General features: G+C 35.0%; 2 protein-coding genes across 5 annotated transcripts in view; both read left to right on the plus strand.

Moving 5' to 3' along the window:
- The first annotated feature begins 3522 nt into the window (after positions 1-3522).
- On the plus strand, positions 3523-22565 carry LOC128874364 (prisilkin-39-like). Of its 4 annotated transcripts, none has more exons than XM_054119055.1 (5): positions 3523-3681; positions 4981-5065; positions 10467-10598; positions 11887-11979; positions 21402-22565. In XM_054119055.1, the coding sequence occupies exons 2-5, from the start codon at positions 4981-4983 to the stop codon at positions 22406-22408; spliced, it is 1317 nt and encodes a 438-aa protein (XP_053975030.1). In that variant the 5' UTR covers positions 3523-3681; the 3' UTR covers positions 22409-22565. The 4 variants fall into 4 exon arrangements, with proteins under 4 accessions (XP_053975030.1, XP_053975031.1, XP_053975032.1 ...); XM_054119056.1 differs by lacking the exon at positions 3523-3681 and adding an exon at positions 4085-4122; XM_054119057.1 differs by lacking the exon at positions 3523-3681 and adding an exon at positions 4736-4788 and having other exon boundaries at positions 21420-22565.
- A 1588-nt stretch (positions 22566-24153) lies between these two features.
- Positions 24154-27439, plus strand: part of LOC128874366 (allatostatin-A receptor-like) — a 44658-nt gene continuing 41372 nt past the window's right edge. The window contains exon 1 of the mRNA XM_054119058.1: positions 24154-25817. The gene's annotated coding sequence lies outside the window, so the exon portion shown is untranslated. The remainder of the gene's footprint in view (positions 25818-27439) is intronic.

A 27439-nucleotide genomic window follows, 5' to 3' on the forward strand; every position in this document is an offset into this window, starting at 1 on the left:
AGTAGGAGGAGTGGGTGAAAGGTTATTTCGTACATACAACTAATCATGCAGTTGACGGAGTTTAAATAGAATACGCAGAGAGCAGGAAGATGAAGAAGCGACGGGATTTTCAAGTGATGGTAATTTTTTCAACGGAAGGTTTGAAGGCTACAAAAGGGACAACTCGTAGCTTTTACGCATCCAAGTAGACGAGACGATATGCAGCGAGCTCAGAGATATGGGGTGCATTGGCTGGAAGAATGGAAAGGGAGAGCGCTGCGCAGCGTGGAAATGTAAAACTGAAAGGAAACAACGGAAAAAGACAGAGAAAAGGTGTATTATTAGTAGTATGCGTGGGCATGTGTGGATGTTAAGGGAACGGGGAAGGGAAACGACCCCAGTGCGCGTGCCTGTGAGAGGAACCATCGTCAGGCGTTCATCCTGCAAAAGCGTCTCTGCGAAAATTCCCCAAGATTCCCTCCGTCCGAGGTTCCTACCCCCAATGTCGAACCACGACGACCTTTGCGCAGTCTCCGGATCGAACATCCTGCCATTGAAAGCACGAAAAACCTGAGCTAACCCACGGTGGGCCTTCCACAAGGATGAAACGTTCCGACACGTGAGGATTTGGCGGAACTCCCTGTCAGTGAGATTTCAGAGTTACGTGACTGCGGCAATCGAAGGGACAAGTTTGGAAGCGAGCTGGACAGCCGAATGATAGTCTGACGTGAAACGATCCTCACTTTTCCTACGCGGAAACTTTACGTAAGAATTCTCCAAACGGAATCTGAGGATAATCCCAAAGTGAATTTAACACGTTGGCTGCTAAACTAAAATTCATGAAAATTTCTATAGTTAACACTTGGCCTAGTGTTTAATTTTTTAATCTCGACCAATTCACGAATAGTATCCAGATTTATTCTTACTACTACCTCACCTTCGAAATTAATTTGTTTATTTCCTTAAAAGGCCTGCCACTTATGTATATTGATGACGTGGCGACCAACGTGTTTAAAAGTTGCGTTGAAGCGTATCAGAAAGATTTTCACAGATTCGTTCGCAGGAACTGTAGGTGCATGTTGAGTATTTTGTTGAATAGAAGTTTTTCGTTGATCTTTTCATGAGAAATTATTTATGGAACATGCGAGAGAGTTTTCATTGTGCGATTTTAGTCTTCCGTTTTTTTAGTTCTCTTCCGGTATGCGTACATGAACGTTGGCGTAATACGAAATCGAGAAAAGCATAAATTGTTGTAAGGAACAAAGGAAACTGAGAATATTTCAGAATAGATACGAAAAGTGTAAAGAAAAATTGTTTTAATATTTGGATTATTGTTTCGAAGAAGACCTTCGTTATAGATTACAAGTCTAACGACAAATCTTCGTCTATGTATTGTTCTTGTATCTACAATTGCGGTACGATTTTTGTTGAAAATTCTAAGAGGCGTAAATTAAAGGGGGTGTAAGGGGTGTCAAATTAACACAATTTTACATATTTTTAAACTGTCAGCTATAATGCAAGAACTCAAATTGAGACGTTTAAAAGAAATTTTTTACGTTTCTATAAATACAGAAATGAGGCTATGAAGATTTTCATACTTCATTTTTTAAAACGTTGTACATTATGTACATTTGATTTCATTAACTGTAACGATCGACAGTAATCGTGTTCTTGATAACTCTCTTAACTACAGTTTTTAACTTTAACTCCGACGCTTTAGCAGTTAACAACTTTCCTGCCGTAATTGTACTATGAAATATTAATAAAAGTGCAGAATCAATTGCTGGAATTCGTGGCGCTCGTCGCATGAGAAGTATGCCAATCGATGACATTTTCCGTTTTGATACTTTTTGTTCACTTTATAACGTCGAGGTGCAAATATTTGGAAAATTTTTCGCCTCTCTGCCGTATAAAAGGGAAAGAATAACCGAGTACTCAAGGATTATCTGTCGAGCCAAACGCGTTATGACACGTGAGATGTTTGCGAACATTCGTCCGTGCAGTTTCTCTTTGTAGGCAGGCATGTGAAATCACGAGGATAGTGAGATAGATCAACTTTTGAATACGCAAAGCAAAAGGAATATTGACGAAAAAGTAGATCCACGAAAATGTTTTCAAATGAAATTTGTTAAATCGCAATTTAAAATTTAGAATTGTATACATGTCGACAAAAATATGTACTTCCAAGGGCAAATTATATTAATCTGATGATTTATTATTCGATATGAATAATGTAATATCGATGAGCATTGGATGTTGAATATTTATCGTTTGAGAATGAAAATTATACAAATATTTTTGTGGTTCTTCGCATTTGAATAATAATAAATGGTTTTAATAAACAGAATTGGAAGGAAAATAATTGTCATTACTACAGATAAACAAAATGATCAATGAAGCTGCATTCCTTCATTGACTGTTCGGAAGAATTCTGTTTTCCTATCATGCTACGTCACGTCAAGAATGTGACATCACAGAATTGCAATGCAGAGTTATATGAGTCAATGTGGACTTCGGATTAGTGACAAATATTTCCTTGTTTCGTAAACTAATTCCTGGATACAACCAACTAAAATGAATGTTAAATTAATTAAACTTCTAACAGCTGTAAATTAATTTTCATATAATGGTGTTTTAAGCGCTCAACTTAAAACAACATTTTAGGGTACAATAATGTTCTATTCAGAGGATACACACCGTGGGCCAAATCTGATGAATTATTAATTATTATTTCGTAAGTAGTTTTTTTTTAAATAGAAAGAATGATTCCACTGCTTTTGCAATTTTTTTTTATTAACATTGAAAACAGAAACATATTAAAGTAGTTATAATTGAAAACAGTTTTCGTTGAAATTTTAAAAACATAACTTTATCGATGGAATTGAAAGAAACTGACATGAGATGAACTTAAAAATAAATGATGAGCTCCGATCGCTTGAAAACTTTGCCAATACCTCACTCAATTATATGAATGCTGCAGAATTATTGGAGCTACTTATTGTCTTGGAGCTACCGTTCTGATAAAATTGATTTTATCGTATAAACTTGTTTGAATTACTCTATATTTAAAAATCCATTCCTCTCTTGCTGAGAAATGCAATGAATAAACTATCTGTACAAATATTATAAATACACGAAAACAATCTTGAATATATCAATTCTGTAAGTGCTTAATATATATGCTTACTTGGAAGTAATTTTTAGAAGTATTTTTAGAAGTATTTTAAGCAATAGAAATACAAGCGTACGTATTCTAAAACCGTCCATATTACGTACATTATATCTTCCTATATTATAGCAAGCAATAAACTATATTTGAAATTCAAATTTCATCTTTCAGAATAGAATTAGTTTTGGCATCATTAGATTAAAAGTAATCGTATCGTACAGTGAAGTATTATTTGTAAAAAAAAACGAATTATGTTTTGAGAAATTGTCATTTTCCATCATTTGTGGTTCATAAAGAGATTACGCGCGCTCAAAGCCGTGTTCTGCTTCCTTTTACGTCACACACGCGCCATGTCGCTCTCATTTTCGCAGCTTCTCCCGCTCTTTCCTTCGCGTGCAACTTCATCGTCCATTCCTCTCTGACTCACGGCAACGTCAGGTCAGTAACGAGTGAATTTTACAAAGTGCTCAGTATTGTGCCGACTACATAGAGGAGTGGGTGTCTTTACGTTGCTAGTGAACGAAATTTCTCAGGTAAGTTTACAGTGCTCACGTACACGTCACTATTAGTTTATTTAAGAATGCACGTGGTGATTATTCACGTATAAAGGAGTAAAAATGAAACGTTATCACGTATTACGACGAACGGCGCAGTTCGAGATTTCTATATGGGGCTAGTCAAGGTCATTCAAATGAAACATTGTAATTTAAATGTCATGAATGATACTCGCTGCCTGAGGTCTGAACGACCGGAAATCTAATTTGATCACGCGTCCATTTCGTGAAGAGTAAATCCGTGAACCGTATTTATTTGGCGCGTTCAGGCGCGATTCTTCCCTGGTATGGTTAGAAGTGTCGAGTGAGGTTAGGATGTCCGAGTAAGACAAGGACGATCGAGAAAAAGGATACTAAGTTGCGCAGCCTGCGTGATTGGCTGTTTTTACGACCGATATTGGCGCTGAAATTTAAAATACTGTGCGGCCTTTTATTTTAATTATCTGATATTGTGATGAGTCACAGTGATACTCTGGCAATAACATTTTTAATTATTCTGGACATTGTTACTTGTCTTTGTCGTTTTAATGGTAACCGCACAATCGGTTGCTGTATAATTGTTTACTACTTGTTGCACGCTCGATAAGTGTGAAACAAAAGATATTGCGCAAAGCATACGTCTTAATTCAGTACTTTATCTCTCTATACTGTTTTGATAAATGTCAAAAGATTAAAAATGATATATTTCATAAAAAGTATAGAAGATTTCCGTATGTAAATTACTCTACATGATGTTAGATCCAAATTATTCAACTGAAATGAATGTGAAAACTGAATTTAATATTGTTCATATTATAAAAGTTAAATTAACGTATTGCACATTCGTGAATTTCTGAGTGTTCTAATTCCATTTATTTTCCGCAGCGTATACGCGTGTTATCGATGCATTTTTTTAGCGATACGTAAATATTAGGTTTTTCATAATGTCAAAGGGCATCCACGTTTCGTATTTCTTTCCTTCTGCATTTCGTATCTTTCGTTTCTTATCTATTGAGCATTATGAATCAGTAAATCGTTATGCAGTATGATTGCTCCATTTCCACGACTTGAAATATAATATCATTCATATTATTAAGAGATGGAATGGTAAAGTTGTGATATTTCCAAATTGAATAATAATTTGACCTTTCAGGATTTCAATATTATATTTAACAATTAATTTGTACAAATAACTTCTTTAACAATCTTAAAGGGATTTGCAACAAATCCGCTGGAAAAATACTTGAGCTACAAATATTTGTACCATACATAAAAAAATGAAAATTTTGTTTGTTTCAGATGATGTTTTCCAGTTCTACACTGGGTGTCCTTTTAGGGACGATATTGGTTATCTCGTCGATACCAAGTGCAACGTCTTACACTAGTACGTAAAAAAACAATATTTGAGCTTTAAACATACCTAATCAGAATTTTAATCTCAATAATTGTTATCAAGATATCGTTCTAATTTATATCTATGTACAATTGACTTTACATAGTAACGCAAAACTAATCACTAGAATAAACGAATCTAGTTAAACGGTGATATTCGGGTTCGATTAAATAGCTCTAGAGTAACGCTTGGTATGATTAGGATTAATTGGACCTAATGGAAACAAATGTTCGGTTTTAATCTCCGACTCGATCGATATAATTACATCGACCTTCGTCGTAATCGTCGTCTTTGTCCTCTTCCGTATTCTAATCTCGTTAAAACAGAGTAAAGGAAACCGCAATGGAAACTGAAGGATTTAAGATCCAATCTGCTGAGTATCAAACGCTTCGATTCAAACATATTTGTTTTTTACATATTTATTTATCCTTTTTTCCATTTATCATCATAACCCTTATATTTAATAATACATTTAATTTGCGAAATTCAAATGAAATTATTGGAATATGCTCTGAGGTCCTTAGACATAAAAAATATCGACTTTTGATATTTTATGTTTAATTATTTTATTTTGTATTACAACTGCCATTAAAATACTTTTCACGACATAGAAATAAGTATATATTGCTGTTAGATTAAAATAACGTTAAACTGTGAATAGATACGTATTTCTTGTTTGTGTTTTTATCACATTTTTGTGCAGATGATGTGTATTTACAAACAATAATTTACTTATTCGTGGGAATTGCGTTTTTTCACGTAAGAATTGTCTTTAAGTAGAGGTTTTATGTAATCAGCAACGTTTGTTGAAGGCCACAGAGGAACACCTTTTCCAGACGTATTCGAATTCGCTTTACCAGCAGAGGAATCTCGTTAATCGTTTCCACTGAGTTAACAATTATTTCTCCACCCTTTTCGTGCTATCACGCGATTTATTCGCCGGTTTTACGCAACAGCAATAAAACTCTGTCCGTTTCTATTTCTCTTTCCCTTTTACGGGCTATAAATCTTTCTCGTAATTTTTGTTTGAAGATAATTGTTGAAAGGTCAATCCCTATGTCTCGTTCAATATTTGGAAGAATTGAAAATTTCATTCTGAGTCCTTATTTTTATTCATTTAATCACGGGTTATCTTCCACATTCCATTGAACTAAACGCGTTATTAGAATTTAGGCAAACTGCTTCCACGAGATTATGCAGTTGGAACAAATCTTTCGTCTGAATCGTAATAACTTTACATACATCATCGTTAGTGCTGATGAAGCTAACCTTTGCGAGAAAAACGACGAGAGTAGTTCTTTGAACGTAAAGAAGCTCGCAATTTACAAACGCAATCAAAACTTCTGAGAATAATTATCTAAGCTCGTAAAACTTGCTGCGTTGAACTTAAAAAACTTAATTTCCCGTCTATCTCTAAACCGTAAAACATCCGATGAAGGAACCCTGAAAGCGATGGAAATTAATGCTCTGTCGAGCAAAGTGATTTTTAAATTACCCGATCATTTTGTTCCTAATAAACTTTACGTCACCGGATGGAAACGGAATATTTTTAAAGTTAATACGTGTTAATGGTACGCTTTGAAAATTATATGCGAGTGCATTGTAAAATTGACTTCCTGATAATATCAATATGTTTTCCATTACTGATTTCTAACAGAAACATCCACATGATTAAGTACCCAATCATAGTGGCTTGTGTACGAACAAACATGAATATGACACCTCATAATGATTTGTTTTCCAACAGTTTTGTACAATGTTCTATTGTCGTTTCGATGCAATCGTCGACAATACATTGTAATTAAAGAGTACTTTAAATTAGGTAACTTGCAAGATTTCTAATTCCAGCGCGATCACCATAGTGCAATTAAAAAAAATAGAACTATAAACTCGAATGAAAAAGACCTAAATCGAAACGTTTATACGAAATATCTATATTTATTGTTTAAATATAATTAAATGTTATTATTTAAACTATGTACGCTTGTATAGAATATTGTTTAACTAATTTTTTTTCCATGCTTTGAGCTTATTTCCATTATTCGACTTATTAATTCAGTAGAGAAGATTCCGTATTACCGATATCCAATTATTAAACAGTGCTGGAGTATATTTGATTAATTGCTTGTAATTAATTGCCTGACCTTAATTACAAGTGCAGAATCAATATCGCGGCAAAATGTAACGATTGTAACCGCATATGCATTTACAGTCGTACAAAAAATTAATAAATATATCGTTTATTGTTTTGTCATTAATTTTCCATCATTATAGGCGTGTATGTTTTTTTATAGGAATAAATGAATAGAGAACATTTTTGAAATTATGAAGTATTAATGTTATAAAGTTATAAAGTATTTAATGAAGCAGGGCATGTCTTTGACAGTTAGATTAATTTATAGACATTCATTAGTTGGAACAGTTGTTACAGACTTTGGATTTCTTTCTGTGCATTCTTCAATACTTTCTCTTTATTTAAAAAAGCTTTGAACGATTAACAATTTGTAAATAAAGTAGAATCTCGACTATCTTAATTAATAGGTAGACATCGGTGGTTTCATAAGGGAATTCTCGGATAATAGAATCGTTTTTATACTTTCTTCATTTTTAAATTGTGATATTTAAGGGTTAACAGGATATTGTAATTACTATTAGTGTTTTCGGAAATGTAACTTATACCACTTTCAAAATAAACAGCTCATATGTATTGTAAGATAGAAGAACGTTTATATTAGTAAATATTTTTTTTACATAAAATAAAAGAATGTACTTGTAACTTTGTCAATTAAAAAATGTCTAACGTAATCTGGTAAATAGATTTATTATTTCTTCCACGGTATTATTGTGCCACTATAGTAACCTTACTCTTCATTTGATGCGACCCTGTTGCATGGATAACATATTATCATGCAAATAACGCAAACTTCTTGCACGAGATAGTAGATTGGTGGATGACGCGCGTATTTCTAAGTAACCAAATTTGGCCATGAATTTACATTTCGCCCATATGCGTATGTAACATACCGTATCCACTCAATTTACATCGTATAATTTTGTCAGCCTATGCAGAACGGACGTGTGCTATGCAAAGTTAAACACCCTTTGAATATTCTTTATTTGTTTAACGTCGCCATTGTAACCATCGTTTGTTTCGATCCTTTTGTTTTTGAACGTGATGCACCTATGAGGACAGTTTGAGCGAGAGTCGTTAACCTAGTTTTAATATTTCCACCCCTTCACCACACCCTTTCCTTCCTTTTCCACGTAACCTTCCAGCACGTAGGCAGTTATGGGTAACACGAACCTGGGCGTTAACTCGCCAGCTGTTTCTCTCTGTTCCTCTTTTCCCTTCTTGCGTCTTCCTTCTTCTATCGCTGGTCGCGTAATTGAGAATCGATGGGGTTATATGGGGATGACACCGTGGTGCTTGAATAGAATTACGATTAGCGACGTTGCACTGATGCGAGCCTCAGTCGGATAACATCGGCTAGATGCATAATAGACGTTGTATTTTTCGACCATGAAACCTTAATTCGGATACTTACTATGCGGCGATATTGCCACGAAGAAGTCGTGAAGTTTTTTAATAACATTCTATGCAAAAGAGGGTGCAGACTAGATAATATTCAGATTTAGTTAGTCGTGCCTGAAGCAATACATATAATTGTTTTGTAAAAGGTTCGGTATTGGTAATTGGTAGTTTCAATACTTATCCATTGATTATCCTTATCCTTATCCTTCTCATTAAAAGGCTTGCAAGTATAAGAGATTCAGATTGAAACGCGGTAATTTTAAGTAAAAGTAGGAAGATTTAAAAAGAATTTTAGATTAATAATTACCTATCAAAATTTAAATCTAAACTGATTCCAAATAATTGATTATTAAAATAGAAATAATTATTGTGCTATATCTGCTTGTATAATGGTTTAGCGAATAATACATACTGTCTTAAATAAAATGAAATCAATTTTCAAAAAAGGCATAAATAAATGAACTTATTTAAAAAAAAAGATTATTTTAGTATATCTAATTCCTTATATAAAAGCAATGTACATCTTATGAACAAATAAACACACATCTCTTTATGTAATACAATAATCAAAATTAGAAAAAAGTGGCTTTTGAAATATTTGTTGCCACTATGAAATATTTCTATTTTATGGCTCTTTCTAAATGATAATTGCCATATTGGCTACAGTACTCGCGTGTTTCGTAAATGTATCTCCTCCTCGGTAACATTAGATACCTTCGAAACCATAATTTGAGCGTGCAAGTGCGCGTAAATCACTAATTGCGGTCAAGGATCGTATTTGGTAGGTACCGAGTTACATTTCAGCTACTAAATAGCAGGTTCGCGTAAGTGTAATTATGCTAGGTTTAGTTACACAGTTTCTGTCCAAAGTTTTGAAGAAACTTACCCTGGGATCGAGAATATTGAGTTGAAGTCATCTGAATGTAAATATACTTGCTCCCTTTAATAGTTTAATAGTTTAAAACTTGGCGTGCATCGGCACAAAGTTGTCATGAGATAAACAACGTGTTTTAATCGAAAATGTTCGTGCTTGTTTAACGTACATCATTAATTAGAATCGGCGGCAGAATTTTATGAGGATAAAAGATGAATAAAAACTTCGCAATTATTCACAATGGTCATTAAATTTAACAGTTATTCGAATCATCTGTTATAACATAATATATAATACATACAAATTTCGTAACAATATTTAATTTAAGACTAGATCTAAATTTTATCTTTTTGTCGTTTGTTAAATTTAAATCTGTGAGTATGAGTACGAGTATATTTTGAGAGTGCGAAGTCCTTAACTCGACTATAACACTGAATTACATCTGAAACTTAAATCTAGATTGATTACACTTAATTATATATATACACACACAACCATACGTACATAATTAATATAGAATATACATATATGTATGTAATGTAAACATTGAAAGCATATCCACGTGTAGAGCTCTACAAAAGTTTATTCAACTTTAATTTCTAATTCGATTTTCTTTTGATCTTGATTAGAATTTTCTCATCTCTGTAGAATAGAAATTTTGAATAATAAATTAACGACATACAGAAGCCCAAAGAGTACGCTTTAAATGTTAGTAAAAAACCACGATCGTGTAAATATTTAAATGGAAGCACTGCACCGAACTACGCATCGTTCTCGACTACTTTTCGCGCTGCCCGAAATTAAAGTATCTAAACTGACTCGCACCATCGCGAACATCAGAGGCTTCAACATAAATTCCATTTATGACACGTTTCTTTCCCCAAGCAAAGTTTTAATGAACCATATCCCAATCGCGGGATCGCGACTTACTACTCGAACTTTCCCCACTAAAGGAGAACTCAAAGAAATTACTATTCTGTCCGCAGAGTATGGGAGGACATGCAAGGACATTGGATGCATGAGGGATGAGGTCTGCGTGATGGAAGAGGATCCATGCTCGATCTACCGACGAGATAACTGCGGCCGTTATCCGACTTGCGCGAAAGCTCATCCAGGCGGTAAGAATGCGGTTGACCTTTCCATAAATATATTTCATACGCCATTGCAATCAAGAATGGACGCTACGTACGAGGCGGGTAGAAATGGAGTCGTCTGCCCAGTTTCAGGGTAGATGCGTTTTGTGAACTGTGTGCGTTCATGCGCAGATTTTGGTTGAAGGCCAGAGGTGAATAAGTATTCGTAGGGTGACCCTGAATCGATTTAGACTTGCTGTACAGTCGCGAACAATTGATTGGCTTCACAGGGAAATAGTATTGCGGGGGGTATTTATTATTAGTATCTCCCTTAGTGAGTTATTTTTCAGGATTTTTCGTGAACTTAAATGATCCAGTCAAGAAGAGGATTGATCACTAAACACAAAATTTAAGTAATCACAAACCTCTTTCAGACATATAATTTTAGTAGATACCAATTAAAATAAAAGGATCTGTTATTGCATAACATAGATTGGTTGGATTTTTAAAAATTAGATTTTTTTAAATTGTTATGAATGAGAATTTAAATTGGTGATAATTTAAATTTAATCGCCGTCTTAAAAAAAAGAACATGTAACTTTAAACTTACAAGATAATATACATATTATGAATTAGCACACTTTGACGTACAAGAAGTTAATTAAATCTCAATCAGGAATTGTAGTACGAGAATGACTTCCTTCAATTTCTGTGAATAAATTATCGGTTCTTGTATAACCCATCAATCAATTATCAGATCATTAAATGTTAATACATTGTGTGTAAGTTCGCGACTAACCGCATATGAAATTACGTACGCGCTTTGTGATCGATAATGCCAATGAGCAGTACGTTAACGTTTCAATAAATGCAAAATAAATTAGGTCAGTTGTCGCGCTAAACCCCAACGAAATAATTACGAAATTATTGCCTAAGTAATTGTATGTATTAATACTTGCAGTTCAATCCAAATTCGTATTCAGCTTCACCAAATGCAAGGAATCCTGTCGAACAATTTTATTTTTGAAATTCAGTATAGTTTAAGCCCTTCCACTGTCTATTGATTTTTATCTATATTCGTGTCTATATTTATTTTACTCTTTCTGGAAACATTAGTAAATAGCGTTAAAAAGGCGTATTTTAATTTTATCTATTTGACAAGTTATCGCCTTCTTTAGAAACCTCTTCAAGAATCTAAATATTAACGTTAAACAAATAGTTACACTTAGTATAAAATTTACAATAACAAAAACAAAATTAAATAAAATGTTATTTCTATAAAATTATTTACAACAATCAACCTACATATGCATTTCGCGTATCTTATTCACAGGAGCAAACTGCGCAAGCACTGTTTGCGGCGAAAACGAATACTGCAAAACCGAAAATGGTGTGCCAACATGCGTGAAGAAGTCGACCGCAATTGGTGAGTTTTTAAATCCTTATATGGTCCATTTGGTTACACCGTGGCCGATTGTCCGTGCATGTTGTTCGACCAGTTCGAAAATCGAAGAGCATGGCTGCATGTTGGCGAACAAAATGCCTGTAAATGATTCGCGCGGTTAAGAGGATCGTGCAATACGCGTGATTGAAATCTCAATGCACGCGTCAACTGAATTGCCACTGTATTTCCCATGAAATTTTAGTGACAAGTATTGGATATTGAATTGTTTAATAGTCTTCTGTTCGCAGTACCGTATTAATTTCATTTGCGTATGATTTGTTACCACATACAATTTCCGATATTTAGCACGAAATATATTACATACGTAATCAACGAATTCTAAAATTCTTATCTAAAGTAATAATTTCACTTTGTAATATGCAATTGCGGAAACTGCTCGAATGATTTCGTAGAGTCATATTTGGGAATTGAATTTTAAGCTATTGCAATCCTCTGCTTGCTACAGCGTAAAAACCTCCGTGCTCCGCTTCTAATTAAATATTTTCTTCATTCTAATAAAATTGTTTTCTCAATATGATTTATTTATCAATGCACTATTTCGGTGAGTTACTGTTTAATGTGATTTCTTTTAATGGCCACAGTATCCCAACTGCAAGTTTTCTTCCTGAAAGGGTTAAACATGATTCGAGCAATAACATGTTCTCCGATATACTATAATAATAATAATCTGTAAATCACATCGCAATCTTTTTTTATTTTTGCATTCTATATTTCTGTATTTGGTGTTGCATTTTGACAATTTCTAATTTCTAATTTCCAACTGTATAAATAATTTCAGTGTCACATCAAATCCAATACTAAATTATTTTTCCTCAGTCAAATATTACGACAGCGTAACGACTGCGTGAACAGTACAAGCTCTTGCATATTTTCTATTTAATTTGATTCGCCATCGAACCTTGGGTAGGTTAAGTCTCGCGATAGACTCGTAAAAGGCGCGTAGCGATAGAATTTGATAACGAGAATAGATTGGAAAGTTATTTTGTAATTTTGAGGCGTATTGCGCCGTGTAAAGTGGTCTGTAATGTAAAGTCGAGAACCTCAAGAGCTTGTACAGCAGATTTTTTCTCTCCTTAACTTTTTCGAACACGACCTTTCCATTATCGTCTCCCTCTGCACACAAACGCGTGCATACGCATATACTCACGCAGTGTTATAGGATTTTGGAGAAATTGCTCTCGAACGCATAAACTTCTACCATCCCGCCGATATGAAAGAAAAAGTGTATTGCTCTAGCAGGAAGCGAAATCGACGATGCAGGAGTGCTTTATGCAGTTAAGGATTAAATTTTCGTTAGCGTGTACTTTGTATTCAACGTGATCTTTAACAGGAGACATGTTTTGTAATATTTGTTTTTCAACTATTTTATAGTAAAGACAATTTATAAAAACAATTTATAAAATACAAATTGATTTGGGCTTAAATTTCTGCGTGAATTGTTTACTTGCAACGTGAAATATAGTTCGTTGTAATTTACGAAGATAATCATCATTAAAATAGAGGAAACTGAATAATAATTTTTAGACTACTATTAATCGTGTAATCATGTTTAAACTTTATGTTCTTTTATTCATATGAAATGTAGAAATGTGGAGTCGAAGATTTGTTGAGTTTAAAAAACTTACATATGTGGTATATAGTATTATTATTAGAATGAATCGTTTTTAATAACTTTTTTGCTATTTTAACAACACAATAGGGATCGCATGTAGCATGGGCCTGTTCTCTTTACGTGCACTTTAACGCTTTCCAATAATTTTTGCATACGTGATACAGGAACAGATAACCGCACAATTTTTTGAACTTTTCGCAGCACCTCCATTAAGCTAACTCCACTAAAACGAGTCACCTTAAAATTTCCAACTTTCCGTGAAAGGTTTTTCAGCCTGTAGCTGTGTAGCGATGTTCGTATCAAAATCAACCAGTCGCTGAAGAGTTATCCATACCCTATGACCGTCTAATCGCTTTCTGTCTATCGAACAGACAGATGCAAAAGCAAGAGTCTATCAATTGACACGATTCTTAGTTAATCCGTTAGATTTTCGTTAGTCTTTGAAGCATGATGCAAAAGCAAGAGTCTATCAATTGACACGATTCTTAGTTAATCCGTTAGATTTTCGTCGCGGTAGGCATGAATAAACTGTACAAAAAGTATTACGAATTACGTTTCAACCCTTAAGAAATTTCTTCTCACAATCTCAATTTATAAAGCATATTACAAGAAAATGGTGTAGTTAAAAAGAGTATCAATTTTTAATAGACTGCTGATATTCAGGTGCAAGTTACGTACTTTACGATTCGAATTCTGAGTTACTTCCGTAAGTGAGAAGAGGTTGTTGAAAGTGAAAAAGGTTGTAGGGTGGGAAGAAAACGAAGGATCAGGTAAGAGAGAGTAGCGATGTCGTAGGAAATAGTGAATGTTAGGAGCTGAGAATGAGTGAGCAGCGAGGTTAGGCAAGTGTTTGCATAAGTAAAGAGAGTTCGGGTCAAGTGTAAAAGTATGTAGGAATGGAAAAGAGGGTTAGAAAGATGGAAGGCTGAAAGGTAGAGAACGGGACACGCAACTTGATTGTTAAAGGACTTAGGTAGGAGGGAAAGGACGCAAGGAGGACCTGTAGGTGGAGATAAGAGTTGCAGGGTACATAGAATGGATGAGAGCATTAGCGGGGAAGGTGGAAGGAGAAGAGACTACGGTTGTTGCATGAATGAATGACATAAGGTGAAAATGGGTAGCTATTATCGAGAAAAAGGAAACTGAGGAATAAGAGAAAGAAGATATAGGAAGATCCAACGTACGATGATAAGAGAGAATGGGAACTAAGGAGATCAAGGAAAGTGTGAAGGGAAAAAAGATGAAAGTAAACCAGTGTTCTTTAAGCCCAGCTACGGGGGGTATGAATTACGACGAATTTAGCATACCATCTAGCGGAGTGGTGAAGACGACAATCACACTGAAGAAGCGTGTCACGTGTATTTGACTAATGCATTAGTATGCGTCTACCATCTCCACTACTTCAGTTGGTGATATGCTAAATTCGTCGTAATTCAAAGCTGCTGGAGCTAGCCTTGATGAATACCTAGGTGAGCTCTATACCTACTTTATAGAAGCATGGATTGAAGGAGATTGGTGACATGTGGCGGTTTTGACTTAGGGGTTAGCTGCGGAGAGCCTGGGTTGGATAAAGAGTGGGGGAGATGAGTGAAGTTTATTATGTTGAAGAAATAGTAGTTTGGATGAGATGGTGAAGGTCGTATGCACATATGTTTGACAGAATAATATTAACATTTGTCATTCGGATTGTCTGTTCAAACTATTAACTATGGGGTTGGTGATGATTCCGTTGGTTACATCTCATATTTCTCAATCGAATCCTGGAAATTTGTATCTTGGCCATTTTTAAATATATCTTATATTGTATATATTATTACATATACTTATGAATGATATTAGAAGGATATTCATTTCCAAAAAATGACTGTCAGCTGCAGTAAGATATACATGCATATATTTTAATTCAAAACAAAGTAATATATACATATTATATATGAATGTATGTAATAATATATAAATGTTATTAAACGTATATATCACTTTGTTCTTGATTAAAATATATGTACATCTTACTGCAAATGACAGCCATTTTTTAGAAATGAATATCCTTCTAATATCACCATTCGTACAACCCTTTCATACCATACTAAATAAAATTGAGATTCTAAATCTGGTTTTCGTCAGGTCCCGAACCTAAATCGTAATATCTCCAATGTACAGTTTCTTCTCACTGCTGAAAGGAGATCGTTTCATTAATGTTAGTTAAACATACTTACCCTCCCTATTGACTCACGGATCCATACCCGTAGAAGTAGTTCCGAGTGCCCAGTCGATTTTAATCCCCTCGTAGTCTTAGAGGTTTGTATTCCAGAGGCAACCTGGTATATCTCTCGCACATTTTTCATTTGTCTGGGCTCTCTTTAATCCTCTCCCCAATGCTCGAGTTGCGCTCGAAAAGAACAAAGACGACGAGAACAGGACAATCTTTTCAGGGTACGAATCGGCGGGCGTTTCTTACGTGAATGGACAGCCTATCAACACCAATGATGGTCCCGATAAAACCAGCAACAGTGCCAGCAATTCGAACCCTTACGCGAATGCTAATGCACCCCCCGCCCCTGTCGATCCTGCTGGAGGATATCGTCAAGTGAATTCCGGCGGTAATTTGGGTTATCCAGCGTACCCTAGCAACACCGGCTCTAACAGCGGATATCCGCCTTATCCTTCGTCGAACCAGGGAAATCGACAACACGACTTAGGATATCCGCCATACCCGACGCACAACAAGATGCCTATGCCTGGCCAAAACTATCCTCCGTACCCCGCGCAACCTGCTGGATATCCAGCCGCCCCGGGATATCCCCAACAAATCCCTGGCCAACAGAATTATCCTTACTCGTACAATCCTAACCAGCGTCACAGTTACTCGGTTTATCGCAGGAACAACGCTGCCGTGGCGGCTCCATCTTTAATTGTAGTTTGTCTAACGTGCCTCGTTATGCTCGTTGCCAAAAGATCGTGATCACGTGTGTAGAGCTTCGATTCTTTTATTCAGTCTATACTTGACGCGCCCGAGTAACGAAACATCGCGCTATCGACACTTGTTCGTCACACGTCTGTCTCTGAATATCGAGACATGGTAATTTTAGTAATATCGTTGCGTGTTTATGGTTATGTCAAATCAAAGCCTTATAAACTTTCGTCTTGTTTACACACCACCGACTGCAGGCAATTCGGAGCCACGTTATCAAGTAACGGATTAAGAGTTGAAATTATATTTACTTACTAGTAATTATACTAGTATTTCTCCAAATTTTCGAGTTTAGCGATGACTTTATTTGACTCGGTTTGGTTTTGGTATCGTATTTTTGTTATACACTTTGTATAAATGTATGGTTGGGCGATACAATTAACGCGTGGAACGATGGGGGTTGTCCAATTGAAATGTTAGATAGACATGGGCATTTTATCGAGCTGAATTATTTATTACTTAACTTTCCGTTGAATTTGGTGTACTCAATAATATTAAGACGCTAACGTAAAAACGATTGTTTTTCATTTATTTTATACATTTGTCTATCTTTAAAAAGTAGTATTACTCTGAATCGCGTATTTTATAATTTGAAAATACAATTTAAAGAATGATACTCCACGATGATCACGATCACCGATATTTAAAATAAGGATAGTTCATTTATATCATTTTTGTTTGAATAGCAATCATTGAAATAGTGTCCATCGTTAAAATTATGTTTGTAATCTTATATTTACATAGGTTATTGCCTATATGTCTTCCAATAATTCATGCCAGCACATCATTTGCCTTCACGTGACGCATTTACAATTAACAACAACAGGAAACAGTCTCTAACATTGACCAGTTAATAAGAATTTTCGAAACGTTACCTAGGTAGTATAAAATCCTTTCGTCTGAGGTAGATGCTTCTTCTATTTTTTATACTTCGTCTCATTTAACTTAATCGTTACTTGATGATACAAATCATGAATTAATTATATTAATCGTTTAAACGTAACACAGGAGCGAATTAATTAAAATGCTTCTTCGATAAACCTTCTTAAAGGACATAAATTGATGTTTTTCTAAAAATGTATACAAAGCATTTTATAATAATTATGCACATAGTCAACGCAGAATTAGAAAGTAATCCCTTAGGACATAATATGTCGGATGAAGTTTAAATTATTTTAATGTACCTGGTGCGCTTATTATTATAACTAAATCTTTAAGGTTTAGAAAGAGCATTGTGAGAGGGCGCATAGTAGTATTTTGATACATTTGAAAATCTGCGAAGTCACGATGAAGTGTTTTGAAGGACTTCCAGCTAATTGTTAGCAAATATACTTATACAAACATCCTTCAAGATGATCGATCCTTTGAGTGGAATTATTCCAATGAATATGCTAACTTGATATTGGTACCTGACACTACGGGGTTAAGGAGGTACTCTTTTTTTCCCTGGATTAAAAAACAGATTTTGTTTGTTGATATTCTTGTTGCTTAATTCCATTCAAATATTTCTACCAAATTCTATTGAATCAATTTCAAAATTGACAAAGTTATAATGAAATGTACGATTTAGCACAAAAACATTAAACCCAAAATTTAATACAAAACACAAAATACCAAATTTCGGAAATTTATGTCAAGTACTTTGATTGCAAAAAAAATTATGATATGTGTCTCGAAACTGGTTAAGAAAAAAAGAGCACCTTCTTAATAAAGAAAACGCTTGTTAGCATTGTATTGTTTCGAATAAGACAAAATGTCACGTGTATATTTAATACTCTATTTTAGCTGATGCACAATGTATGTATCGATAACATGTTTTCGTTGCGAACGAAACACTTATTGCCGTCCGATAAATGATTTTCCTGGCATTAGTGCCGTCGACATATTTACATGCATGCATACAAATTTATTTATATAATAATATAAAATTGTTTCTGCACTTATATATACATATGTGCAATGAATGTAATTGTACCATTATACAATTGTTGACCTGGAATAAATATAATACCATTTCTACGAATTCGCAGGTTTACTCTAATATCTGTCATTAAGTAGTCTGTAAACAAGATTTACAATTAATTTCATAAAGCTATAGCTGACAAATATCCATCGATCACCTTATCGCGTCGAACTCTTGACACTTCTTATCTACTGTGGTAAGCGCCGTAGTATGATGTAAATTGTATGTTATAGTTCTTAAGCGACCCCTAAACTTGTTTTCTTTTTAACAATTTCAGCATTCTCGAAGCCATTTTTATAAATTGGTTTTATTTCTTTAGTATTGTCCTTCGTTATATTTCAGTTCACCGTTAATACGTTTTTGTTAATACTTTTATACTTCTTTGAGAGCACTTTTATATCATTATAACTGTTTACATACTAATAACATTAAAATTGTAATTATAGACATTTTTTGCGAAAACTGCGCTGCACCTAATAATTGAATAATTGTTAAGTAAGCTTGTAGTCTGTTAGAAGAACAACAATAAGCAAAATTTATCGGCTACTGATCTTTGTATATGTAGCTAAATTGTAATGTCCGTCAGGTTGAGACTTAGGTTATGTTTATAGACTGATTGTAATAAGATCTGGTTGAAAACTTTTATATTTTTATACCTAATGTAATCTGTTGGCGTATAAATTGAAGAGTGGAAGTTCAAAATGAGAGCATACATCGTATGAAAGATTCTGACAGGAAGCATACACATTAGACAACTAACATCAAATAACGATGCATGCTTATGAAACGCAATCGAAATATCTGCATTATAATATTAGCATGTAATATTAACTAACATGCTATTTTGATGACCTTTAATCTTAATCAAAATTGCAATTAAAACTTAATCAGCAGACGAACTTTAATTCCTATGGGTATTCTTAAGGGTGTACGTTGTTGTCAAGAATTTTTTTGTCAAGATTTAAATATATATTTTCATTCTAATGAACGCGTAACTTTACAGTACAAAGCTTGAACTTAATACATGAACTTTGTGGTTAAGATAAAAATAGCGATGATACAAGTTCCTGGAGATTTCCTGTATCTTCGCCGTTTATCTTAACAACAAAATTTATGTATTGAGTTCAAGCCTCGTACCGTAATATAATGCTTTGTTTTGCATTGAAATATGTATTTAAATCTTGAAAAATAATTCTTGAACTATAACTACTGTAACCAGTTAAATAATTAATTTTCTAAAAAAATCCAAGTCCATTGCGTGTTGGAGTCCATACCGCGGTTGTTAGTACGCTAATTTTTTACTACCACTCTCCAAATTAACAGCATATCCAGGATATCCTACTCGACAACCAGGAGGTTCCAGACCAGCGCCACCCCCGCCACCACCAAGAACTTCATCCAACGGATTTGGAGGAAGAGTCAGCGGTAACACTGGATCAAGAAACACCATTGGAAGCGGTTCAATTTTTGATCGTTTGTTTGGAAATGATCGCAATTACGGATCTCGTGCCACAACTACTCCTAGAAGTCAATACAACAAACCGGCCAATAATGCCTATTATACTTCTCACACATCCATCGATAGCCAGGGAAATAGAATCTGGACGTTTTCCGGTTAATCGATGAATTGTTATTTTACAAATTTGATAAGCCTACACGTAACTTCGGGCTAGGGAATCAGATTCTACCGTATGGGGCTGGAAACTACAGTTATCATTAGACTGCTGATGTTGATGCATTTGTGACAAGTGAAAATGTGAGAAAACGCATGAGAATGTGCACGAATGCAAAAAACAAAGAAAATTTCTACAATCAAATACATGGTATACTGTTTGTGTCTAATATAAGATAAGACATACTTTTATTTAAATCTTAATTCTTTATCTGAATCCGTAAAAGTATGAAATTGCATAAACATCCACAGTCTAGTTAACATGAAATATAAAATACTATATTAATTTATACTACAAAGTAAGTGGTACAATGGGAAACAAATTTTACGATATAATTTAAAAATAGCACAAATTCTTTTATTTAGTTTAGGTGCAGTACTATTAATATCTTATTTATCCATTGATAACTGTTCCTTTCTTTCTAGTGCCATAATTATATTCGTGAAACATTATTATTTCGTATGGACTTACTATTTACTTAATATTTAACGAGTACTTATAATGATTTTACACGCAGCGTACATACGTAGAACTTAACGAGTACTTAAAATGCTTTTACATGTAGTATACATATGTCTTAAATATATTTAATCCTCAGCATTCAGACTGTCGTCCTGGTGATTCTTTAAACTCCAATATCTACATCATATTGTAAAACAATATTTATGCAATTATTACGCATACAAAATTAAATGCGTTACAAATGAAATTATTTCGTTATGTGCGCGTACTTATAACGAAAACTCTTAGTGATTAATTAAATCAATCTATCATCAAGCACTTCAATACCTACCATAATGAACATAAAATTACGAAATTGCATGATTAAATTATAAGTTGCTACATAGCACGCCTCAAAGCTCAATCAAGCAACAAAAGTCACAGAGAATACTATCATATCAATCGCATAAACGGTAATAATATACGAGGACAATTGTACCGTATTAGAGGCTTAATAACACACTAATTATGATAATTTAGTAATCAAGACATTAGCAATAATCCATACAATTGTGGCATCATAGCTTGCCAAGGCAATCGCTGCTATGGGAATATATACAAGAATAATGTTTATGAAAGTTGCGGTTGTAAGAAATGAGTTGGACTCGGCATGGCATGGGGCTGAGCCCAAACTATGAACTATTCTAAACAATTAGGAGGTAGATAACGAATTGTTCGCAGAGTTCAACGATGGAAGCAACAAGATAGTCGCAAGACGACAGAGCGAAGTGAAATCCGCGTCACCTGATTCATCGGGCTCGCCGTCATCTAGATCAGGATACCCGTCTGGAAGCGGATATCCGGAGACTAAAAGTTCTGACAGTCAACCAAGTTCATCAGGCTATCCTTCTGGTTCTGGTTATCCTTCCAGAAGTACCTCGTCTGGCTATCCTTCTGGTTCAGGTTATCCTTCCAGTTCATCGGGATATCCATCGAGAAGCTCTGGTTACCCATCGGAGTCTGGAAGTCCGTCACGAAGTGGTTATCCTAGCAGCTCTGGATATCCTTCAGAATCTGGATATCCCTCGAGAAGCTCTTCGGGTTATCCGTTACAGTCAGGATACCCATCGAGAAGCTCCTCGGGTTACCCGACTCAGACATCATCTGGTTATCCGTCGAGCAGTAGTTCTGGTTATCCTTCGGGCTCGAGTGGTTACCCTAGTGGTTATCCCTCGAATTCTCGAGGATATCCATCGAGTTCTGGTTATCCTCGTGGCGATGAAAGTGTTCAAAGAGTGACTGCCAACACGGTTAATGCTGGATATCCTAGCCAATCTTCTCGAAGCGGTTATCCGTCTCAAAACACCGGATATTCGTCGCAGTCTGGATACCCCGGTCAATCTTCTCAAAGCGGTTATCCGTCTCAAAACACCGGATATCCCTCGCAATCTGGATATCCAGGTGGTCAATATTCTCAATACCCTCAAAGTTACCCTCAGGGATATCCACAGGGTTACCCACAAGGTTATCCGCAGGGTTATCCGCAGGGTTACCCACAGGGTTATCCACAGGGATATCCACAAGGATATCCGCAGGGTTATCCACAAGGAAATTATCCTCCTACTACGAGGAAACCTGATATCACTGATCAATTAACCAACTTTGCTAAAGATCTGGCTGGCAGATATTTAACCCAGACGATTTTAGATAAAGTCCAAGGAAAACATTAATTCGGTTAATGTAATCATTAGGGAGTTTTAGGACAATCGTTCAGTTACAATATGTTTCGCTAATTAATGTTGCTTTGTTGCATCGGTCGCCGTCTGCAGCGATATTACTTCACAGTTATACAGATACATTCTTAAATAAAGCTTGTGATTCAGTTAATATGCGCTTAATGCTGTTTACTTCCTGTGTATTTTAATGTTCATGTTTTATTTCGGTTAATTATTACTATTCTGCGGATATTTATGCATTTATGACAAATGTAGATATACAAAAATATACAAGGATGTGTACAAATGCATAAACATAGAAGGTGTCAAAAATGAAATACACGTTCGAGCATTTCAAAGACAAAACATATTTTAATTTAAGTTTGTATTCCTCGTCTGTGTACATTATAATACGAATTTACATAAATATCCGCAGTCTAGTTATTACTATAGGACAGTATTATTTTTGAAAAACATTAAGTTAAATTAGTTGGAATATTATTTATTTTAATATACTGGTAATACAAGATTTCGATTAATATGCAATTTGCTTATGATACTGCATTTGTTATTGATAAAGCAGGTGAAAGCATTGCTGGCCCTTGACTTTCGTGACACGTTCGTGCTAAATACTTGTTGAAGTTCTAAACCTCTGGCTCGCGTTTAATTATCATGCCAGGTGTGTCCATGACACATCGTACGTGTGTAAGTCCCTAAGTAATTAAGAATATTCTTCTATGTGCGTTTAGTAGCTAATCGATCGTTGCTAAGAAACTGAAATGTACCTGTAAATACAGGGTGGTCTCGAACAAAAGAATTTCCAATGTAATGTATTTTCTAAAACTCGATAATAATTTACTACTTAATGTTGTGAACCAAACATTTGAAGGTTTACGCGTTTATTTTTGATAGTTTCTTGGATAACTTGACCAGAATACTATTGAATATACAAAGTTACTGTCAACAGGCAAATTATGATCAGAAGATTGACGAATAATGTTAGGGGTTGGAAGTTCAACCCTTGATACCACAATTATAAAATTTACGTTCAAATCGTATAATTTATAGCAGATAATTCCTGATTATTTTTTAAGAATGAAATATAATTTCTAATAGTTGGATGAAGGATAAGTGGAAGAACAAGGTGAGTAGTTCAAACATAGTGTTTCTTATGATAACGGTTAGTAAAATGTTTATGCAGAAAAAAAGGCGTAATACTATTTAGTCATCAATCAAGGAAGACAAACTCTGTGAAAAACGTGAGTGAATTGAAATTCTCCTTATTTGTTCTTTTCTGTATTTCCACAACTTAATGATGATAATGTTTAAAAATTACAGATTCCTATAAAGTCCTTGCTATCAATCGTTATATACGTTCAGGAGTAGTCTACACTTCACAAACTGAAGTATCGACATAAATGCAAAATAAGTGGTTTTCCAGTGCCCTCTACGTTTAAAGATGGCGAGTCTGAGAAGTATTTTCAATTTAACCACCAAAGTCGATAAATGCAGAAAACTCGTCTTGAAACACTATGATTCTTTCAGCAGCCATCTTTAGGAATTTGTAGTTTTATTTTTACTTTACAAAATTTGTACGTTACTATTCGAAGGTACGGTCGCGTTTCGTTTTTAGCGGCCGAGAGAATCGGATCGATAAGGTTCTCGAACCCCACGAAGGGTGCTAGATGCCACCTGCACCCCGTCTCTGAGAATAATCCCGCATCCCTATTTCGGGTAAACTCGAAGGCGATACTTCTTCGTCTCTGTTTCCGCGATCAGCACAGTCGTGCCGCATCCACCGCCGGTTGCGTACCTATCTAGCGGTCCTCAAGGTACATCGTGTACGCGCACCGGTTACGATCGCAGTCGATTTAAAAATTTCACACTAGGGAAATTGTGATAGAAACACGCGATGATATTTTCAGCGCGTCCCGAATCGTGATGAGGAGTCGCGGTAAAATAAAAAAATAATTGTACAGTTTTGGACGATCGTGTGATTTCCGATAAACAATCGACAGATCGGTTCGAGTGATGTAGTCTTCGAAACTTCGTAAGATACGAGAACGAATGGAGCTTTCATTTTTAATCCGAACAAGTTTAAGGTCGACGCTGCCTGAACACGTGTAGTCGCTTCGTGTATTTCGTTTCCTTGGCAATAATCTTTTCTAGTTTCAATTACAGTATCGAATAATTGCATTTCATTTGAAGTTAAGTGTACACGATATCGTTTTTCGATACGAAACAGAGGCGTTATCAGACAATATATATTTTGATTACAATATCAGCTGTGTTTGCCTTTCGAAGATTTCTTTTTAAACTTGGTACGCGCCTTGTAACCTTGTTCAGTGTAGATTTTTTTTAGCACGAGAATAGAACAATTGTAACTAAACAATTTAAATTAAATATTTAAACAAGTTTATTTTGAAATTTTCGTATACAGAATAGTGATCCACATTATAAAAAAAATAATAATCGCTCTATCTTTATGAGAGTTCGGCACGAGAACAATTTTGATTAAACAATTCAAATTTAATATTTCGAAAAAAGTATTTCTTTAACTTTCATTATATTTGCGACAGAATAGAAGAGTATGATTTCTACGAACCACGTTTCCAAAACTGTGCATTTTGCAATGAGAAAGTCCATATAAAAATTTCTCCATGATCGATACGTCAATGTGTAATCCGTGGTACAATCGTTTTCGCATTAACTTAAAGTATCCGGTGCACGTATTGAATGCGTTCGAGTGTCGTTAAAAGCTACTCGGCAAAAGCGTGGAAGGAAACGTGCTCTAAGTTCGGTTGACAAATATGACGTTCGAGGTGAGCTGTCACAGTTGTGCGCCAAACACGAGAATATCATATTTCGCGAACATTTAGGCATAACGAGTTTTTAAGTTAAACATCGTTCATAACGCGTGAGCGATCGAGCAAACGGTGACCTATAAAAGTGCGAGGCTGAATGACAACTGTTTTATATTCCTGTGTTTGACGCGTTTGTTGAACTGAATTTGTGATTTTTTTTTTTAATATAAATCAAGAAAAAAGAAAAAGCGCGCGATGACAATATTTTAAATTACCCAAAATGCCCATTTCCGTTAATAAAATAGCCTGTGACGGGATTTGGCGCGATAAAGTGCGATGTTTGTGTGTGAAAACAGCCTGGTTCGAGTCGGTGTGAAAATCGAATGTTTTCGATTCGTGATGTCACCGGCGGCAAAAGTGCTCCAGTGATATTCAACAAGAATATATTTGCCGTGCTGGTACGGCAGCAATTAGTAGCGGTTCGGCAGCAATTAGCAGCGGTTCGGCAACCAATCATGAATCGATCTATCTGCATCAGTTACGTCTTATCAGCCTTAATCCGGTAAAAGGAAGGACGGAGGATCGTTAAAGCCCCTCGATATCAGCGCGTGAGGGACAAGGTAATTCAATGATCATCGTTATAAATTTCATCAATGGCCAGGCGAGATGCGATGACACACTGTCGTGGGAAGTCACGTGCCACGCAAACGATGCCTTATTCCCTGAACTTCGAACCATAACTTCTTTTCTAATTGCATTCTAATCAATGTCGAAATTAATGCCACACTGTTCTACAATGCTCACGATTAACGCCGATAGAAAATCTTGAGTATTAGTTTTTACTTAAATTCTAACACAACAAACTCCAATAAATTTCTGTATGCCAGTTTTTTCACAATTGATTGACCATTGATGCTCACAATTCACGATTCACAATTTTTTGACAATTGATACTCTGAATGCTTAAAGAGAAGTTAACATTAGTTTTCGTGTGAATTATCCTATAACAAGGCCAATTAAATTCTTACATGTTAGCTTTATTTCTTACGTATCATTCCAATAGAATTTTTTAAACAAAATTGAAAGTTTGAATTATAGAACCAAATATCTACCAATGAATACAAAGTTAACTGCTCGATGAAATAAATGTCACGGATAAATTACGTCTGTTTCATTCGTTGTCTGTTATTCCATTAAAATTGTGCTCATCTCCGGCTAAAATTGCTGATTATAACTATATTTTCATGTAGAAACGAAAAATAGACTTTATAAAATGAGAAACTAAATTTCTGCTGAGGAATTTTGATAATAACCAAAACCATGACTCGGATTAAATCGATACATTAATTTGATCGCATAACGTTCAACATAAATTACATTATTAACCCTTTAACGTAAAATGACATTTGCAGGCAGGTTTGACCGACAGTTTTGTGCATGCTCGTGACAGTCGCGAGTAACGTCTAAGTGCACGTAACCAGCGGTTTCTTTACTTTAAACATTGGTTTGTACGTTTATTGCTTAGAATAAACAATTATTATCGGTATTATCGTTATCGGTATCGAATTATTGATTCGGCTAAAAGTTTAGACCCCTTCTGTGGGTAAATGTCTATAATGATAATGACATAAAAATGGAATTAAATAAGAATAACAGAAAGAGGAATATTCAAATTTCCAAAAATTAGATTGTATAAAGTATTATGTAGTTAGAAGTAGAATATTAACTATTATTATAAAGAATCCAAGGGCGTAGTGGCAGTGCTTTGCGTTCCTTATACGTGACTATGCAAAATATTTGAAAGATGAGAGCACTAGCTCAAACATGATACTAAAAAATTAAACAAAATTATGTAAACTTATTGAATGGAATTTATAGCTACATGAATCATAGACCGGAGTTTAGCAGACCTTACACAGATCTTATGAGACCATTATTCCTCGAGCATTTTCAGGCTGACGTGGCATCAACTCCAATATTTACACAATAAACATTTTTCCTGGCAGAGGCAGGAACTCAACCGTCATTATTTCTGAAAGATATAAACATGAGAAAATAGACTATGGGTCCACTAGACCCCAGTGCTCTGTTCTGTGGTTAGCATATCTAATCGGATGCTTCAGTCTTCGACCAAGCGGAGTGTTTGGCAGCATTTTTCTCTCGAATAATTTTGAATTTTTATTTTGAGTCAATTTGTGATTTCTCTACAATACTAAGCTAGGAGAAACAAAATACATCTTTT

Source organism: Hylaeus volcanicus, chromosome 3 (genome assembly GCF_026283585.1).
Source record: "Hylaeus volcanicus isolate JK05 chromosome 3, UHH_iyHylVolc1.0_haploid, whole genome shotgun sequence".
NCBI classification, from domain to species: domain Eukaryota; kingdom Metazoa; phylum Arthropoda; class Insecta; order Hymenoptera; family Colletidae; genus Hylaeus; species Hylaeus volcanicus.

Bases quoted from the DNA above. Each gene is read 5' to 3' on its own strand.
- LOC128874364 (XM_054119054.1), top strand. The intron at 5,066-10,466 runs GTACGTAAAAAA...TTCTGTCCGCAG, and splicing joins AAGTGCAACGTCTTACACTA to AGTATGGGAGGACATGCAAG. The intron at 10,599-11,886 runs GTAAGAATGCGG...TCTTATTCACAG, and splicing joins CGCGAAAGCTCATCCAGGCG to GAGCAAACTGCGCAAGCACT.